The 20,263-nt window shown below is 39.0% G+C and overlaps 3 protein-coding genes across 3 annotated transcripts; 2 read left to right on the top strand and 1 right to left on the bottom strand.

Annotated features, from left to right (window-relative positions):
- The first annotated feature begins 44 nt into the window (after positions 1–44).
- LOC149739209 (uncharacterized) lies at positions 45–1,243 on the top strand. Its single transcript, XM_089875679.1, has 3 exons — positions 45–234; positions 292–426; positions 483–1,243. The coding sequence occupies exons 1-3, from the start codon at positions 106–108 to the stop codon at positions 1,182–1,184; spliced, it is 966 nt and encodes a 321-aa protein (XP_089731805.1). The 5' UTR covers positions 45–105; the 3' UTR covers positions 1,185–1,243.
- A 1,629-nt stretch (positions 1,244–2,872) lies between these two features.
- On the top strand, positions 2,873–6,769 carry LOC149739208 (uncharacterized). The gene is made up of 3 exons (XM_089875154.1): positions 2,873–3,027; positions 3,365–3,502; positions 3,885–6,769. Exons 1-3 carry the CDS (start codon positions 2,899–2,901, stop codon positions 4,362–4,364), a joined length of 747 nt encoding a protein of 248 aa, XP_089731280.1. The 5' UTR covers positions 2,873–2,898; the 3' UTR covers positions 4,365–6,769.
- Positions 6,309–20,263, bottom strand: LOC149739207 (transforming growth factor beta-2 proprotein-like). The gene is made up of 5 exons (XM_089875152.1): positions 19,755–20,263; positions 15,590–15,741; positions 14,861–15,008; positions 8,827–8,940; positions 6,309–7,571 (listed from the first exon to the last, which is right to left on the bottom strand). Exons 1-5 carry the CDS (start codon positions 20,134–20,136, stop codon positions 7,060–7,062), a joined length of 1,308 nt encoding a protein of 435 aa, XP_089731278.1. The 5' UTR covers positions 20,137–20,263; the 3' UTR covers positions 6,309–7,059.

Below are 20,263 nucleotides of genomic sequence, written 5' to 3'. Positions count from 1 at the left end.
CCGGTTTGTCTTAGATGTACCAGTATACGTTATAAATGAAATACTAGTTTTTATTTATTTTTCTTGTCCTAGTATAAATATTTAGGGAATAGTATATAAACAAACATGAAAATTTTCCTTGTTTGTGGTGCCCTCGTGCTCCACCTTGCGGTTGCAATTGGTGGTGAATGTTACATTGGTTCTTCTATTGACGGAGTTGGTGACATGCAAGTGGAGTACTGTGGCTTTCCAAAGGTAACTTGTTACTGCGGCGCCTTTGCTATATATTCTGTACTAATACACTCCCTTTAGGAATCATGTATGACCAAAATCGAAGTGAACAGAGGACAAACCAAAATAGTGAGACGCTGCATTCAAACCAAAGCGTGCGGCTCACATACCACCAGCAACGACCAGCAATGTTATACAGACATATACACCAATCAGGTAAATAATTATAAAATCCTGTAAGAGCTGATAATGTCACGGTATATACCATACAGGTCAGGGTTTGTTACTTTTGCTGTGGCGAGGACTTGTGCAATAACTTCGTTGATCCGCCTTTGACAACTGTTGCGCCAGTAACCACAACTTCAGCCCCAGCAACCGCAACCTTAGAACCAGACACTACAACTCCAGCATCAGAAACTACAACCCCAGAACCAGACACTACAACTCCAACACCAGAAACTACAACTCCAGCACCAGAAACTACAACACCAGTACCAGAAACTACAACTCCAGTACCAGAAACTACAACGCCAGCACCTGTAACCACAACGCCAGCCCCAGAAACTACAACTTCAGTACCAGAAACTACAACCCCTGTACCAGAAACTACAACCCCTGTACCAGAAACTACAACGCCAGCACCAGAAACCACAACACCAGTACCAGAAACTACAACACCAGCACCAGAAACCACAACACCAGTACCAGAAACTACAACTCCAGTACCAGAAACTACAACCCCTGTACCAGAAACTACAACGCCTGTACTAGGAACTACAACTCCAGTACCAGAAACTACAACTCCAGTACCAGAAACTACAACACCAATAACAACACCCCCTGTACCAGAAACACCACCACCACCACCCCAAACTTCAACACCCCCACCCCCTCCATCCGAAGCAACTACAACACCCCCGCAGCCTAACCCCACAGCATCGACGTTTTTTGAACGCACCCCTCCCCCACCTTAAACGTGCGAACCTTGAATCGGTAGTAGTACAAAATAAAATTGAAACAAGAACAAATAAAATTGTCGTTTTCTTTTGTAGCGATTACATAAAAATATACACAGAAGTTGTCTAATTAATAACTGTAATCGGATACTGTAAATAACAAGCTAATGTGTCCACACTGGCTAAGTACATATATATACGCACATATGATTCAACGAATATGTTTAGGTAGAAAGGTTAAACTGCAAACCAATTTGGCATTAAGTGGTAGTGTAGTAATAAATGACGCATCAACTCTGGTCTAAATCACAGGCCCCGTGACATGGCTTGTTGACTTATTCATCCGCGAGATGTAAAATTGGTTAGCGGTCCTGCCTCCGGCCATAATTTGTTTAAAACAAAACAAGGCTAAAAAATAATTATATCCAATATTGCAAATACCTTGTAAGCAGGGCGGGATATATGTAACAACACGCCTGTGGTATGACGATTGTCGTTGCCCGCGCTATACCTGAGGGTATAGCAAGTTACATGATTTCTATATCTCCAGTCATAAAGTAGTGTGGGGGAAGATGGGACACCTTTAACACAGAATATCCAGACATCCTGATCGTGTTTTAAACAATTAACAAGGGGTCAATGGGAGTCGTGAAGATACGTTTTTAAAATTTTTGACTGCTTTTTATTTGTTTACTGCCATAGAGGACGAGAAAATAGAATAAAAAGGTGTCCCATCTTCCCCCACCCTACTATATATGTAAAGTCTTGGCGTATTTATAGAACTTCACTGTTATTGCATTCAGCCATTCCAAGCAGGCCATAAAGGCGTTTATTTCATTTATGGCGTATAGTATGTCTCAGTATGTCTCTATACTTTACGGTAATGCTTTTAGTGGAAAGTCTATCGGTGTCTGGGTGTTTCACAAATGAGGAAATTTTGCTGATGATGACATCCAAGGTATCTTGTGTACAACTTGTTTGTTCATTTCTAGCGATCTATACATACAGGTTCGATCGCCTTGAGCTTTTTTTAATATTGCGATAATCTAGAAGTCGATCTGGTTCAAACCACTATCGTTGGGTATGCGTGTTCTTTCCCATATTTGGCAGTTTATGAAGAACTTGTGCAACTTGTATAACAAGTTTCAGTTCTATATAACACCTTGAATAACCTTGGATTTTAACAGATACATCGACTGTCAATTGAGGACAACTGTGTGACAAGATGAGTTATAGACGGCTGTGCTAACGGACTAAATACTATAGTCCTATAAAAGCCTGGGTCAATATGATTTAAAATAGAACGTGTAATTTATAATTTTTTCTACTATATCAGCGTTTTTTCCTTATGTCATATACAGCAACCAGTTGTATAAACTTCATGTCTATAGAATGTTCTCGTGAATTTCGTCTTTTTCTGTTGGGTGTAGTTTCAGGACTTCTTTATGTTTTTTTTTGAATTTATGTTCTGTATGGGTGTTGTATTTTGCGAGGCACGTTAAGATTTTGGCCAGAGTAGGTATATTGCTCTGTAAATAAGCAGTCTATTTTATATGGGTGAGGCTCTACGACGATGCCTGTGTCTGGAGATCTGTAACTTGGGCCAGAGTTGGCCTATTAAACAGACATCCGGTACAAAAGTTACGAAATTTATTTATACACCTTAATTTACAATTATGAATCGTCCATTGAACCATTGTTTCTTTAGTAGAGCGTTTGTTGAATCAACAAAATGAAGTTCGTTATAATTTGTCTTGCTCTGTGCCTCCACCAAGCGGTTGTACATGCTGGGGAATGTTTCGATGGTTCGTCACGAGAAGGCGTTGGAAACATGACAGTCGTTACTTGTGACTTTCCAGAGGTATTTCATTGTTTCTATGATATTTGGCTGCACTGTAGCCAATTCAATATACTGTGTAAGCTAGGATAAATATTGGCTTTAGAAAAGAGACAAAATGGCCAGTTTAAAATATTCGAATTTATCATATAACTTTTAAGTCTGTTTCTAGGAGCAGCTTCATTCTTGCGCAAAACAGTTTTAGTTTGCCCCATTTGACCTAGGATTTATGCTACAGTTGACTCATTCTCTGTAGATACATGTCTTCTTTCAGCCCTAAAGCGATAAATGTCTGAAAATCAGGCAGAGTTGGCCGAGTACCCAACTAAAATCACACCGTAGTACATTGTAAATATTCCAGGAATCCTGTGCCACCAAGATCGAGTTAAACCATGGTGTTACCATCCTGACCAGGGGATGTCTGCAAACAAAAGCTTGTTCTAGCAACATTGCAAACAATCAGCAGCAATGTTACTCTGAAATTGCTATAGAGAATGAGGTAAACATCATGCATTATATATTGCACCTATGAAGAGGGGTGGGGAAGATGGAACACATTTTTATTTTATTTCTCGTCCCATTTAGTTGTAAACATTCAAAACGTTATTAACCCGTATATCCTGCTGACTCCCATGGACCCTTGTTAATTGTTTAAAACAAGATCAAAATATTTGAATACTATGAGCTGACGGTGTTCCGTCTTCACCCACCCTACTATACTATAATGTTAAGCCTGTGTCAAGTGGTTACCGCGTCTGCTTCTAGCCCAGAGTTATGCACTCCAGCCCTGATGCTCCTCATGCCGACACTGTGTACGTCCTTGGCCATAAAATATACTTGTAGTGGGCGTCTTTGTATTTAAACTTCCATTTTATATACAGGTACAGTTGTGCTACTTCTGTTGCAACAATGTGGACCTTTGTAACAACTTTGTAGCAATCCCACCTGCCTCTGGTGAACCTCCAATCGCTACTTTGCCAGGTTTAGCAGCTACACTGCCAATTGATTTCGTCACACTACCTACTGATGCCGTCACACTCCCAACTGATGCCGTCACACTACCAACTGATGCTGTCACACTACCTACTGATGCCGTCACACTACCAACTGATGCTGTCACACTACCTACTGATGCCGTCACACTACCAACTGATGCCGTCACACTACCTACTGATGCCGTCACACTACCAACTGATGCCGTCACACTACCAACTGATGCCGTCACACTACCAACTGATGCCGTCACACTACCTACTGATGCCGTCACACTACCAACTGAAGCCGTCACACTACCTACTGATGCCGTCACACTACCAACTGCAGCAGTTACACTACCAACTGAGACCCCTCCAGCCCCATAAGTACTGCTTAGACCGGCGGTCGTCCCAGTAAACACGACACAAAAGCAGAATAATAAATATCATTAAAAGCAAGTATTGTTTGTGTTTGTTTAAATGAGAAAGAAAGTGATTTTGGGTCAATTAATAGTTGATTACGGATATTTATAAATAATTTAAGTATGGGAAAGTGTATACAGTACTACCATCTAGAATAGATCACACTGAAGCAGTTTATAGACACTCAATAATAAAGATTCCATTAGGGTGATGTCTTCAGTGAGGCCCAACTAGGACCTGGGATGTAGCTACATTCAACAGTGAAAAATATAAGGAAAACGTTTGTGGTAGCGTATTTATCGGGGCTGTTGTTCCGCATTGCGCTACACTGAAAAAGCCTGCTTACCGGCGTCGTGGCGAACTGGTTGGCGGGCATGCCTTTAGCACAAAGTTGAAGCGTTCGAGGATCGACGCTGCTATACGACTGTGGGCACGTCTTCAATACACTTGACGACAACTCATTTAACCTTAACCCAATTGTCCGTTGTAAATTGTCAAAATTGTCAACCACACATTACAAAAACAATAATAATCCTTCATAAAGTTACATACGTTGTAACTCGGTCAGCAGCTTAAATTAGGTTAAAATTATTCAATTGGGAACACTGATAATTGTTGTGCAACGCAAACGGTTATGCGTGTGCTAATAACAATCTTGTGATTTTGAGTTTAATCCGCCATCTCAGCTCAGTCGTACTGTTGTTGCACTGTACCAATTATTTGAGGTATAAATGTAGCGTATAAGCTAGTTATGTCAGATAGGCCTGGACGGAATGTATAGAAGTTACATCGCAAGGTGGTGTTATGAGCAAGGAAATGGTAAGTTGTGATTTCATTTATTATAAATTTTGTTGATATCAGTAAACCAAAATAAGTTGCTCGTATACCACATGGAAGAATTTCATTTACTTCGAGTGGTACGCTTACCGTAGGTTAGGAACCGATACTTCAGGATTGTAGATTTAATTTAAAATCGTCACAAATAAAATAAAACTATAATGCCTTATCGCAAACCACACTGGCACGTGCCAATGGCGATTGTTACGCAATTTTGATTCCTTTTTTTGCAATTCAATTCCGGAAATTGAGAAACGCAGGTCGCCTTGTGACGTCATAAGAAAGTGTTCTAGTACTTGTGCATGTGAAATTTAGGTTTAATAAATAAAGTTAAATTCTATTTGGTTGCCTGGTTATGAATTTGGATTATACCTTTTATTGCACATTGGTGCGCGAACGCAATTTTGTCCGTGACAGTAATGTTTCACCAATTCAATGTATAATACTGTGGGGTAAGTTGGAATATCGTTAAATCCCCTATTTCCTGATCGTGTTTTGAATAATTGGCAACAGTATTTTGGAGTCGTGATGCAGATAAATGACTATAAATATTTTTTGTTTACTATTATGTGGAAAATGAAAAATAATAAAAAATGTGTCCCGTTTTACCCCACCCTTACTATATTAAATGTGAGAGAGAATCATTTAACGAGACACACCTGTAACACTGCTAGTATACCTATTGACCCATTACCCCGAACACACAAGGTGCTACCGATATAGTTTATATAGGTGTATTAATAGAATATATATTGTAGGGACGGGTTCGCAATAAGGAACGGCTGTTATAGCTACCTATATATTTATTTTTTATCCTGGGTACTACAATCTAGACTCCATTAGATGTTCTATCCTATATTATTAGATGTTCTATCCTATAAGGGTAAGTTATATTTAGTGAGGCACACCTGGGACCTGGTATGTAGGACTATGTCAACTATATAATGAATATTGTGGACATAGATGACATAGCGGACATGCAGTAACTAAAGGGACCCCTGCTTCAGTAGGGAATAAGCGAAGTTTTTCACTTTCCTAGAAAAAAGAGAATCTTCCATATAAAACGACGTGTTTCGAGAGGCAATTGTGTATTTTTAATACAACTGCAACATAATAAGAGTTTAAGTTAAAAATTGGATAAAGTTTAATCATGTCTTTGGAATGTTCGTCGTTTATATCGCTTACGACACAACTTATGGGAAATCAGAACATAATGGTAAATCAACAGTAACATTATATATCGACAACAACAAAAACAAAGAGAAATTTTTGTTGCCAGATTTTACGACGATTTGCCGAAATTTAAAAATGATTATGTTATTGTTGTTATCACAGTAAAAGCGGTTTGAGACACATTTGAACGAGTAGCATAAAAAATGAATAGAACGCTCCTGTATATTTTACGTTGTAGTTAACAAAACTCACTTGATATAACGAATATGTTGTATATGCTGTTATGTGTTGTGTATTTAGTAGTTTTTAACCAGAAACAGCATTTCTAAGCAAACTTTAATTGCTGGCAATGAGGAAATTATAAAAGTCCTTGAACACGCAGTAAGCGTGTGTGACGTAATCTTTTGTACAGAGGAAAAAGAAAGAAAAAATGAAAATTTATAAATAAACAGTCCTTTGTGACGCACTGCGGTGGGCAAGGAACACATTGTTGACGTCATAATTTAATTCAATGCAGATTGTTGCGGCACAATAGATTGTTGTTTTCAAATTTCTATAGTGTTGCCAGATAATCTTCCGCTTACATAAAATAGTAACCCTGAAGTAGATAGGTGTCTGGCAGCATTTTTAAACCGGCAGTACTGCGTATTCAGCTGCATTTGCAAGATAGGAGAACCATGTCCGACATTTTCGTGAATTTAAACTCATTGTTGGCATAATACATCAATATAAGAGGGTCCAGTTCTTTGGGTGTACAGCAGGGTGCTGAAGAAGCGTGCGGGTTCATACTTTTATACAGACCAAGTATAGTAGCATGTTGGGTGTCCATACTCCATAAATACGGACAAGCACCAGCGCAAAAGTTAGCTTTGTAGCCAACAGGTGCTCGCACCCAATTCCATTCCAAATCTCTGCGGAAATCAATGTATAATTCCCTCAAACAACAATTTGTCTCTGATGGATTTCGGTTGAAGCAGTAATCCGCATCTAATGCTCTCTTGCGCCTCCTGCGGCTGCTGGTGGTGGAACGAGAGCTCCCCTGGTTAGCAGGGGTCCTCACCATGATCACTAGGTGGGGATAAAACTCCCTCCCAAGGTCCGGGGTGAAGTTTTCGGGGTCCTGGTCACCTCGACTGCTCATGGTTCGAGTCCCACCCGGGCCTGTAAAAATAACAATATACAATAAGAATAAAATGCAACAGCATATTATGTTCAAAGTCAACTTTTGCCTAGATCCCAAGTTTGGTTTCATGGCGTGTAATGGCGCAGGACCTCACCCTTATATACTAGAATATGGCATGCGAATTAATATGGGTGAGGCTCAACGATGCAAATATATCAGTGTACATGTTTCGTTCGGTGTTTTTAAACCTTCAAATCATCCGAGCATCAAATCGTTCACCGTTAAACTGCTATATGAATAAAACTACATTCAAAAGAGCATCGGTTAAAGATGTGAAAAACTATCGTTTTTTTAATTTAAGTGATCTAAACTCTCGCATAACTGTCCAGTGTTAAAAAAGCCAGTTTTCAATCTGCAATGTTGCAAAGTTGCTTCACGCACTCTTAACTCTTTAATTTAATTGCAGTGCTTATCGCACAATCTTGGATGTGCAGTAATTTGGTCAAAATTTCTGGATAATTATACAGGGTACTTAACATGAGGTTAAGTAAGCGTAGAACCCGCAATAACTGCTTTGCTTTTCAACAAGGTGAGTAACCACTTGTAAAGTGGGCTGTGTCTTACTTCGGCCAGATCACTTTACATTAATTCCGTCAAGAGTGACACGCGCAGTGTTTCCGTTATTTTTTTCCAATTAGTACTAACTCATTTTGCAACGTTTTTCGGCAGCACTGATGGGGAAAGTCGTTTGATTGGTTTGGTTGCGAAATCTGAGTCACAGAAACGGGTGGTCTGCTCTCCCGTGGCCAACGTAGTCAACCCAACGCCGCTACTAGCGCTGATTGATTCGCACACAATAACGCTTGTGACGTAGATAACCGCGATAGCACTGTGACCCCTGCTACCGAACAATAGCGAGCAGTGCGGCTTAAAATTGGCAAAATTTACATTTTCAAAAAATTCCAAAACAATTTTTTTAAATTCGCTCACAATGGCAGTTGTGACGTTGATAAATGGGTGACAATAATCCAATTGCCAGGTGATTATGAGTTAACAATTTGAGCGATGAACGTTAACAGATTTAAGAGTGACGTAATAGGTTAACTACTGATGTGATAAAGTGTATTGTCACGTACACATTATAAGATTATTGCTTCAATTTCACATAATTTTCCGTTAGGTGGCGGTAATGCGTCTGGTTTCAAATTTCCGGTCTAAATTTATTAAAAGTGAGCACCAAATACCGGGCAACCACAAACCACGACTAATAGCAACGCTAATTACTTCACTTACCAGCTATAATGACATCCAAGGTTTTCCTGGGTCCCAAACTTCGTCGTTTTTGGGTCCCTGAAAAGTTGTCTTCGTCGAGACACGGTATCGTGAGTTCAAGACCGTCGTTTAAGTCTGTAACAATAACTTAATCAACCAATGTGTATTCAATATGTAATAAAGTTTTTATTAATTCCGTCTCTTTGGTATTTTAACCAATTATGGTATTCGTTATCGAATTCGAATGAACAGTTGAATTTGTGTTCTGCCCATTTACGTTGAAATTAGGTATTTATTTACCGCTTGATTGATTTAACACGTAATAAGTATGTGTCTTCATCAAAGGTTAAAGACTATCATTTTGTTTTAATTCTTATTCTTTCGTTATTTTAACTGGTATAGAATTCGAGATAATTCAGTTGATTCTATACCATGTTCAATGTTGTGCTTCACCAAGTACACCTTATATACGAGCACGTTATCATGGAACTTTATTTCCGATCGACTCCGGATATTTTAGGTCGTGTTCCATCTTAAACCGAATTTGAATACCCCCTCCCCATGTTTTAGCTTATTCATTGAATAGCAATCATGAATCGGCGCATTCATACGTAACAAACAAATAACGGATTTCCGTATGACGTCACAGAGCAATTGCGCAATGATAGAAAGCAGTTGGTAAAGTTAGAACAGAAACTCATTTTACACCGAACTAAAATACCCACAAAATTTTATCAACGTTTTACATTGTATTTTTCCGGTGTCCGAAACACAACAAAGAAAATCAAAGCAATTAAAATTCGCCAGTGCTTCCTTTTGTATTTTATTATCCGATACAAATGTAGTTAAATGCATTCGCCGACTTTACGCTAAAGCCACCTTGGGCTTAAACAAACGCAACCTAAGACGCGTGAGCTACACCAGTAATTCAATGGCGAATGTCTAAGTGACCATCAGTTCCACACCTGCTTTTTACGACCAGAGACACGGTTTCATTTCGCCAGGTGCGAGCCTTAAACTCCCTTTTGTGCTGCGATTGTTACGTCTCAATAATCCATTGTTTCGTAACAATTGTAAGTCCATTGATATTTGTTCGGGTTAATATGACGTCACAAGCGATCTATTTTTACGGCACAATAGCAAGATGATTTTTCGATCAAATAATCAGCAAACGCAAAATCCCCGCTTTTCGTTGATTACTGATAAATTTTCGAACCAAACACGCAGCATTGGGAACCACAGCCGAACTCCCACGCTGTAGGTTTCGCCAGCTTAGATTATGTTGCAACACCAACGTTTCAAGGCGTGAGTTTAGCGACAAACTTAGGGGTCAAGAAGTTTACTCAAGTTGAGTGGAGAACCATCTTTAAACCAGGTTTGATTCCTACTTTGATACGCTGCCTAGTAAACATGTTATTTACCTATTAGATGCCACTTGTCGGTGTACAAAGAGGTTTTATATTCACACAAGTAAAATGTTACTCTCCCATAAGGTTTATACGAGCTACATGCAATCGTATCAAACTGTCGAGTGCGCATGCGGTATCCGATGACACCTTACACCTCAGTCCCATGAGACAGATCTGTCGATGCGAGGTAATGTTTCACACTTAAGTATATATCACTTAACTGTTGCACTGCTGCACCGTTTTATTGATTACGTAACGTGGCACCTTGAGTTTTACAAGTTCTGTATCTTTTGTATATAGTGTTGTATGATGTAGTAAAGTGTAGGCATATTCATTTGCATGGGAGGCACAGTCTATACCATAGCTTGACCACTGCGTTTTACAATAAGCGTGAAACGTATGATTTCTAGATTATACTACAATTTAGCGCATTTAATTCAAAGTTAGCGTTGAAACTTGATAAATTAAAAGTTCTGCAATGTTTGCAATGCAATGTGTGACTGTCGCGTTTACAGCGTTATGTAATGTATGTCTTAATGTAAAACTCTGACCGAATCTGCTGTTCTCTTATACAAACCCATATTTAAATAGTTTTATTATGAATGTAAAACCACTTTTTTGCACTGAAATTGTAACACTTTATAGAGTGTTTATAGAAAAGATAAAATGGTAGCAAATGAGCGACGAACAGCAGCCAAAATACACGACTTACTTCGCCCTTATGTTTCATGTTCGTACAAAGTGTTTACACCTATAGCGTACTCTCTGTGTGTTTTGAACGTTGAGTATTTTACAAGCCCACCATGGCAGTATATGTTTTACAATCACTATAAACGTTCCAAATACGCCTGTAACTAGGTTGACCACTTGAATACGTAGACGTATCATCCCTCGGCGCGGCTGTTTTTCTAACCTGCCGATCCTTGCTGGTAATACGTGATCGATTTGTTGATAGAATAAACCGAAAATCGAGGATTAAAACTTTTCAATGCAAACCATGCGAAGCCTAAGCCCACAACCCCCAGCGTTGGGAGAATGCGCTGCCTTTTACAGTTTACGTTGCTGTGTTGCTCGCTCTTATTATCTATTATCGCCCAATTTGGTTGTAAACAAAATAATATTTACAAAATTATATAACCGTAGTCCCACGAATCTATAGAAGTCCCGCGAAAGAGCGTTTTTAATTGTTAAAACACAATTAGGAAATATGAGATATGATATGCCAACGGTATCCAGTATCTTTCTAAGAGTTACCAAAATTGTTACTATAACACTACAGCACGTTAAGTCATCTTACCCCACAATACTGCATATGCGCTTCGCGCTGTTCTGTGTCGACATTTCTTTGATTATGAATATAAACAAGCCTATTTGTTTGTTTGTATCGTGACGTAACAAAAGTAAAAATAGATTCCAGATTTAAACCCCGAAGTTTGTTTTATTACGTCATAGTGACACTTATACCTTCGAGTGCGTAGGCGGGTTACGTCATGTAGATGACGTCACATAATGACCACACAGACTTCGCGCGGACTCGTTAGATTATGACGTCACAAACGGATATGGGCAATCTAGAATCCCGTTTGAAGTTTGATAAACATTGTGTTCGAGAAGTTGCACCGCGGTGACACTTTCTTTGTGACGTAGACCCTTTGAAGTAATGCCGATTGATGCGTAATAATGGTGCTCGTTAGTAACAAGGTTTATTTGTCATGTTGTTAATTTTACAATTATAAAAATACGTGTGACATAACAATGACGTAAATTGCAACTTAAGTTCCATACAAAGTGTATTCATGTACCATATTCACAAATATTGCTATTTTAATTTCTGTGAAATAGTAGTTTTGATTATACGGCCTTTTCATGCTATTTTCCCGTCCCATTTGGTAGCAAACATAGTCATTCAAAGAATTATAAAACCGTATTCTTACGAGTCCCATTGACTGTTGTTAATCGTTTGAACACGATCAGGATATAAGGATATTATACGTGCTAAAGGCGTTCCGTCTTACCCCGTGGTCATTACCATTATCGCTGTAATGGAGCTCATTCAACAATATTTTCGTGAAACAACAAATAGCTGTGGTATGCCACAGAATCGAATGAGCATACCTGCACCCAAACGTCACACAGTAGATATGCATTAAATGCTATAATGGGTGAAATGTATACGTTGGTGGTCATATGGGTTTAACATGTACGTGTTGTGAATGAGGAGACCCATGTTATAACTCGACAGTGAGCTTAAGGTGTATGAATATACCACGTGTCTTGTGTATAAAAAGTCAGCTATTTTTTACTTTGACAGTGAGCATGAGGTGTATGAATGCACCATGTGTGTCTGGTGTATAAGAAGACATCCATGTTATAACTCGGCATTGAGCATGAGGTATACGTGTATAACACGGGCAAACGGGTTAAATGAACAGAACTGTTACACCTGGCGTTTTTGGCTTCGCGTACGGGACATTTGGGAAAGCGACTTAACCTATACAGAACATGGTTTATATCCACTTAAGGTATGAACAGTGTTGGTCCACGCTTATGAACCGTGCGGCGCCTGTACGCGGGTTAAGCTATTTAAGTCATGTGTTTGTAAACTTGCCTTAAAAGCCTATTGCGGTTTGGCGTATTTGACATAGGTTAAGTGGTCACAGTACGTGGTCCGTGCAGTGATAATATGCTAAGTTGTAGCAGCCGTTGGGCAGGTACGTTAATTTGTGAATTTAAAAACTTTCGTGCAAGAATGTGAGTTATATTTAACCCCTTGTCGCTACATTAACCTATAATCCAATCCAATGTTGCAAAGCCGTGGATCAGGATAGGCGGCGACCTGAACATCGTGCAATGGAATAAAACAACAAACATAGATCTAATTTGAAGGTAAATGTTAAGCAGAAGGCTATATAGTACTGTGGGGTAAGATGGGATACCGTTAGCACCTAAATCCTATATTTCCTTTTCGTGTTTTTATCAAATACCAACGCTTTTTTATGAAGTCCTAAAAATACGGTTATATAATTCTATAAATATTGTTTGTTTACTACCAATGGGGACGTGTCCCATCTTACCCCACCCTGCTATACAGCAGTCGGTACGATACGAGTTAAATCGTGAGCCGGTTCAACTGTATAAAAACTAATAATATATTTCATTTTCCCTTGCGAGGACAGCGGTGAAATATAAATTTACTGATTTATAAAAGTCCAAACGTTACGAGAAACTCATTTTCAATGCACTATCTCGATTATAGCACGACTAAGCAACATGCATTCAATATTACAACATCAATCACAGCACCAATTCCTCCAGGCTAATATATCATCTGTAATCTTGTACTTTCGGTTAAACCGTTGGCACCGACGGCGACAGGCAATGTAAGGTAGAATATATTGAGAAAACCGCAAATTTTCCGCCTTTTTATGCGCAAACCGCAAAAATCGATTTGTTTTATAAACCTTTTCTCAAAATTGTCGTTGCTGCGGCTTGCACCTATCAAATTACGGTAGTTAGCCTCACAATGGGTCCGTGACATCACACACGACTTAATGAGGTAATAATAAAACCCAGATTTCACCACCGGGAGAGGTGTTATGTTACTTAACTAATATATTTAAACGTCAATTTCGGATAACTAACTGACATGTGTTATGTTATCAACTATAAACCTTTCAAACGATTACGTTCAATTTGTTTATGTGACAGTTCCTTATTAGTCGGGTTGGGGTAAGATGAGACGTGTTTTTACTTCCTTTTATCGTCCGATTTTGTAGTAAATAAGGAATATTTACAGATTTGTACGAAACAGCGACATCTTAAAGCTTATAAATGGTATATTGCCCGAGTATTGAAAGCAATATGTGCCAGTGGACTCTCCGATATAGATTTTTGCGTTTTGTACAAAAGAAAAAAAACGTTTACCAATTTTTTTCCGAAATTTTGTATCGACGTAAAATTATATTTTTTTAGCAAAAAATGATCTTCTACATTAACTTTAACTTGTAAGCCAAACGATGCGAAACAAAAATATATGATTCTTCGAAAGGCCTCGCAAGCCGTACCATTAATTAATATACGCCCACGCCGCGTGAAACTTCCTTGTGTTAAGCTTTGGTATTAAACTTGTCGACACTCTAACGTAGATATAAAACAGATTCACACAAAACGATTGTCGGAGGGGATGTGGCGGTTGTATTGTTAATTTCCTACACAGACACACAATTATAGGCTTTGCACCTGTGCGTGTATTCGTCACGGGAGGGTAATGGAACGGGGGAAACCCCTCTTATAAATATTAATATATAACAATAGGATATATACCACCCAAGTTACTATCTGTTACGCCAGTCTGGTATCCCATGAGCCTTTAACCCGCTATTGTAATAGCTAGAGGTATAAGGTGGCGTTTCAAATGGGTCGAATACAGGAGTTCTGTTCACACGGACATGTTATCGTGGGAACATAATGTCCTCCTCAAGGGAACTGGAAAACTTGGCAATTTCCCCTGAGTTGTAAACTCATAATTAACTCCCTCGCTTGTAAATCGTGTCTAGTTTTATTTCTCTTTCGAGGAATCAATTTTCACTTCCTTACGGTCACACCGGTTCGCGCAATTACATAAACATAATATAACCGGAACTTACGAGGGAATTGAACCCATTCTCTCACAGTTGAAGTTACGTCAAACGACTGCCATGCTTCCACACCCGTGTCCATTAGTTTCATATCGAGAAACCTCTTGACAGGCGTCAACCCTTCCTTTTCTGGAGGTTGTAGTTGATACAGTTCAACCTGCAAAAGAAACAGTGTTAACCAAAGGCTATTTGAATAAACGATTAGATCTTATTTATTCTGGCGGGCAACGACAGTTATTATATTACGGGTGGCGTTCACAAATACCACGTATGTAACTTGGGAAATGATTCCTAAATATCTATCTTAAACGACAGTCGTTATAATTCCGGTTTTCTGTTTAAGACACCTTGTGTCCGCTTATACGAATTACCATTATGTAACCCAAAGCATTTGATCACTTGCTAAAACAAATGTTGTACTAGCAGATAAAGTTTGGGATGTACTTGTTTATTCCAGGAATCACATAACGTTTCCCTTATGCAAGCAAGATAACGTTTAATAAAGGCCACCTTTGTAATACAAGACACTTATCGGCTATTGCTTTAACCGGGTTGTCACAAGTGTGCGGTTTAAGTTGCAAACCATACAAATTCACCCACAATTTTATATAATTTATACGTAACAAAATTACTTCATATAACAATTTTGTGTCAACGGTATTTCGCTTTGAGAATGGTTTGAAATTTTAAAAGAAAAAATGCATAAGTGTATAAGCCAGTATTAATGTATTACCATACCTGGTTCCTTTCCCCCCTACTACCAGGGTTCTGTACTTGATATAATCGCAATGTTGCCGACACTATTGAGTCTGGGTTGACTTGTGTTGCTGTGAGATCGAAGTCGTAAAACTCCGAAAGTCCCCTTGATAGTTTGTAACCCTTGTAGCGATCTGTGGAATAAAACAATGTTAGGGTGGTGGGGTAATGGATCAATGTTTTCGGTTTTAGACGTGCCGCACTGCCTCACTGGGGTCTAGATGTTAGCGCCATGGGCATTGGGGAAATAGACCTACATCCCAGGTGCCGGGTGTCCCTTACTAAAGACCTCACCCTTATACAATGAAATCTCTCGTATTGAAAGTCTATAAACTAATCAGTTAGCTCTAGATAGTAGCATCCATTGTAAAACAAGAAAACCACAATAAACCATAATGTTCAAGAAGTATATGATGCCACAACAGCGCATGGCGTGCAACCAGATACCCGTGTTATAACTCTATAACTCCGCCCTCGAGAATAAAATTCTATTTCTGTTCTATCTTCAAACCATAATTTCATCGTTTTAAGGTCGCAACGTAAATAGATTGGGACAAATATAACTCGATGATTCGACTCCCTAGTTGAAGTACATCCATCATCAAGCGTGTCTACGTCGCATCCTCTTTCACCTACGTCTCCCAAAGGAAACAAAAACGATCTAATTCATCATGACCCGTGTAACGGACACAGTGACACATATTTTCTAACCCAACATCCCGTGACCCCGTGTTGTGGAGTTAGTTCGGCGCCTCGACTATGTTTATGTTGTTTCGGTGTCCGCCTTCGTAAAGCAAGGTCACAAAAATATGCACACCGTGTAACATAATCGTCCTGGGCCGGAAAAGTTAGACGTTTTTGCTAAAATTATCATTTCAAACAAAGTTTAGTTTCTGCCGCAAACCGGCCAAAGTCACGCCCCCTTGCAGCGTTTTCGGCGCTTCTGACAATCCCTCTTTGTGACGTAGTTGTTTCCTGAGCCGCTAATTCTCACGTAACAATACTTCCAATAAACGAACTTCTGCGCACGCGAGATCTTTTTGTTTTGAAAGTGGATAGGCGCCAATCGTGGGAGGAAATGGCGGGTACAGCTGATTATTACGGAAGATCAACCAACACCCTATGTGGGATTATCACCTGATAGATAAACCTACTTTACCCAATACCACACAAGTTAACCTACGTGGTTCATGAAAAGCCACAATGCAGAATAAACAGTGGTAACCAAATTTATACTTTACGTTCAGCGCAATAAAAACGACCCGGTACCCCAAAACTCCACAGATTATTGGCCTGTCGTCCGTACTCTACTCTTTTTAGAGATAACTTTTAGCCAGGCTGACAGAGGTAACCCCTCCTATTCCATGACAAGGCACACAAATGATTGTTTATTTTGCACTGGTGTTTTTTTAACCCCTGGGTCATCGGCCGTTGGTTAAGTTCGTTTGATTAAAACAATTGCTAAGACATCTCTTTGTTTTTGTAATTAACCATTTTAAGCTTACAAAAAGTTATGTAATACTTAGTTCGGACAGTTTGCTTACCAAAACGTTACTAGTATTAATTTATGTCTAATATTTAATCGCGCCGTAAAAGAATGTGAAACGCCACCCTACACGTCTAGTCACATTTACCACATTTCAAACCGTGTATCGTAATGACCGTATTTGGTTACCAGTCCTTAATTTGTAGTTATGACGTAACAAACTTTATTGTTAGATCACGTGTGGTCCTTCAACTTCCGTTGTGACGTATCAATCAGCTGTTGACCCCTAATAACCTCTACATGACCCAGGGTTAATCTACACGTGTCTACGAACAATGTAAACCACAACCTTGCATGAACTTGAACACTTATATCACAAATTGCCCAACGAACCCCTGAAGACCCAGAACTTAATAACCCCCACAAACCCACACCCCCAAGAACACCTGTTACATCATAATAGCGACTTTTCCCACGGCATCTATTAAACTACAGACTTGTTGACAGGCACGTTGTCGTGCTCTGTTACGCAACAAAGACCAACAATCACGCTTCTGTGACGTCAGTTTTCCCACCAGTTTCACCCCAACCCCCAATCGTGATAGATGTCGCTACCTAATTACGCTTACATTGTAATAAATTAAAACTTCTTGAGCAATAACAACCATATACGCTCAAGTAGCTGTCGCCTTAAGAAGACTTAACGCAACCCACCCTATTATTAAATCATAGGAAGCGATTAGAATCCATAACGAGCAGTTTTCAACTAATCTCCGATTTAACCAGCATCGCATATAAGCCGTATACACCTCATGCTCGCTTCGCCGCCAGACCTACGTCATTTCACGCTCCATTTATGCTATAACACGTGACCCGTGATTGCCGCAAGCTTCCAAACCGCGTGGTGAAATATAAAAATTGGATCCCAAAACCTTTTCTAATAATTAAGATTTGCCTAACACATAATGTGTTGGGATATAATAGTCTATATTTTCATATTCTCTTATCGTCCCATTTTGTAGAAAACAAAGAATATTTTTTTGAATTATATAAACGTATTCTTACAACTCTAAAATAACGTTGCTAATTGTTAAAAGCAGGATTAGAAAATACGGCCTATTATGTGCTAGGGATTAACCAAATGAGACGAAAAAATAAAATAAAAACACGGTCACTGTTTAACCAACGTAATATACCGCAAATGCTGCTTTCATCATTTTGTTTTTGATTTCATTTTCACTGAACTTCCAAAAAAGTTCATTTCGATTCCCGTCATCGACTGTAGCGTCGTAAGCGTGCCACGTTATCGTTCAATCGATTGTTACGTATCAATGACTCGCGATTGCTCCCAAGACACGATTCTGATGTTTCCTACATTTGTTCCGGTGGGTTGCTTAAAATAATTATCGAATCTCAAATCTTGGCCCTTGTTCACAAACGCTTGGGTTCAAATGTTTGAGCGGAAACGTTTAATCTTGCGTGATATTTTGCGCCAAAGTATATTGACCTAATATTAAAAAAAATGTTTTTCTGATAATTTCATTTTTTTTTTTTTTTTTTTTTTGCTTCTAAAACTGAGGACCCTTTGCATGTCTTATACATATTTATATATAATATACAATTTAGTCTGTTCTATTGTGTACCCATATAATATAAATTAGAATTATATCCATACACTTTAATTTAGCTTAAATTTCAGTAAAATTAAACAGAAAATTTCGTTTACGTGTTTCGTGTCGCAATATTTAACGCGGGTTTCGATGGTTATACGGATTCGAATGCCGCTATTGCTGCATTGTTGCTAGCCGGACAGTCTAGTCTACGCCGGTTATTACAGCCAACATGTCTGCACAGAAGCATAGCTATAACAACAATTATCCGCCTCGCATCACCGATCATATAATTCCCCCTTTATCGACTAGATCAGATACACGGTAGGTTCCGCATCACAAATCTTAAACAGTCTCGGTTTGGTGTCCCCGATGATAATCCAATTATTTGTGTTCAAACCAGCGTAAAATGCCGACAGTCCATAAGTTTCGTCGTCGGTTGTAGTTTGGATACTTTAGAGCGGAATTATAAACACAATTTACCAAACAAAGTAACATCCTGATTATGAACGACGCAAACGGAAAACGAACGAAGAGAAATGTTGTTTTGATTTCAAATGAGACAAGAAAATTTATTGTTTAAACTCAGGAATTGTAAATAATTCAAATCGCTAAAAAAAGATTTTTTGTCTCTTTTCTAAAATAAATAAGATAAGTCTGTCACTTTAAATTCCAACTGGCTTGCTCTTTCTTTACACCGGTAATTGTAATTTCCGACAGAACTAATCATACTTTCAGTTTTAACTCGAAACGTTAGAAATGATGACACTTGTTTCATATTATTGTTTTAGATGTTATGTTTGTGTTGGAGTTTGTTTTATCGAAAGTCTTGTTACAAAAAAGGTGAAACTTTATTGTATTATATCAACTGTATTATATCTTGCTTACTGCAGTAGAACGGCGTGAAAGCCTTGTTGCCGAACCATGTACTCGTAGAAGTTGTAGACAATAGATCGTTTGAGTATGTGGTTGGAAGGCGGTTATTTTTGGCGAGTTACAAAGCAAGAGACAATTTGCGTGTTGTTTACTAAGGAAGTGGAATATGAATTACCTGGTTGGAGCGCCGACTGTGGTTGTACGTTCTTCATATACACGGTCAATACATCTTCTGCGTAGTAGGTCTCCTCAGGATCGAGACATTCTTGCCTCTGTTGGCGGGCTTGCTCGAGCACAAAGTCCCGCGTGCGGTTGTACAAAGCCTCGACCTCCCTTGGAACGTCGCGCGGCGTTGCGGCGGCGCTGGGGAGTTCTGTAAGGCCAAGCTTGCTTAATATCTGGCCTCGCACAGCCTCGATCCTGCGCTTCCTCATCTTATCAAAATTAACCCCACACCCCGCCATTGTTCGTGGTGCAAGAAACATAAACGAGATTGAAAATAGAGTTAATAATGACGACCATGACGTCACAGACGCCCTTGTGTTCCTTTTCCACATATCAGATTTTTTTCAAATTTTCAAATTATCAACAAAAAATGAAAAACACCAAACTGATCTAAAATCTGCAAAGCAAAATTTCATCAATTATTTCTTCGAACGTCATAATCCTTATTATGACGCGGTT

Source organism: Ciona robusta, chromosome 3 (assembly GCF_009617815.1).
Source record: "Ciona robusta chromosome 3, ASM961781v2".
Classification (NCBI taxonomy): Eukaryota; Metazoa; Chordata; class Ascidiacea; order Phlebobranchia; family Cionidae; genus Ciona; species Ciona robusta.
Note: the sequence above shows the minus strand (reverse complement) of the source record. Positions and strands in the feature narration are given on the sequence as shown.

What these genes read in the sequence shown, in the direction of transcription:
- LOC149739209 (XM_089875679.1), top strand. Translation starts at nt 106, where the DNA reads ATGAAAATTTTCCTTGTTTGTGGTGCCCTCGTGCTCCACCTTGCGGTT. An exon ending in AGTACTGTGGCTTTCCAAAG is followed by an intron (nt 235 to 291) that starts GTAACTTGTTAC and finishes CACTCCCTTTAG; the next exon opens with GAATCATGTATGACCAAAAT. An exon ending in CAGACATATACACCAATCAG is followed by an intron (nt 427 to 482) that starts GTAAATAATTAT and finishes TATACCATACAG; the next exon opens with GTCAGGGTTTGTTACTTTTG.
- LOC149739208 (XM_089875154.1), top strand. Translation starts at nt 2,899, where the DNA reads ATGAAGTTCGTTATAATTTGTCTTGCTCTGTGCCTCCACCAAGCGGTT. An exon ending in TTACTTGTGACTTTCCAGAG is followed by an intron (nt 3,028 to 3,364) that starts GTATTTCATTGT and finishes TAAATATTCCAG; the next exon opens with GAATCCTGTGCCACCAAGAT. An exon ending in AAATTGCTATAGAGAATGAG is followed by an intron (nt 3,503 to 3,884) that starts GTAAACATCATG and finishes TTTTATATACAG; the next exon opens with GTACAGTTGTGCTACTTCTG.
- LOC149739207 (XM_089875152.1), bottom strand. Translation starts at nt 20,136, where the DNA reads ATGTGGAAAAGGAACACAAGGGCGTCTGTGACGTCATGGTCGTCATTA. An exon ending in AGAATGGGTTCAATTCCCTC is followed by an intron (nt 8,941 to 14,860) that starts GTAAGTTCCGGT and finishes TTATTGTTACAG; the next exon opens with ACTTAAACGACGGTCTTGAA. An exon ending in CTTGGATGTCATTATAGCTG is followed by an intron (nt 7,572 to 8,826) that starts GTAAGTGAAGTA and finishes TTATTTTTACAG; the next exon opens with GCCCGGGTGGGACTCGAACC.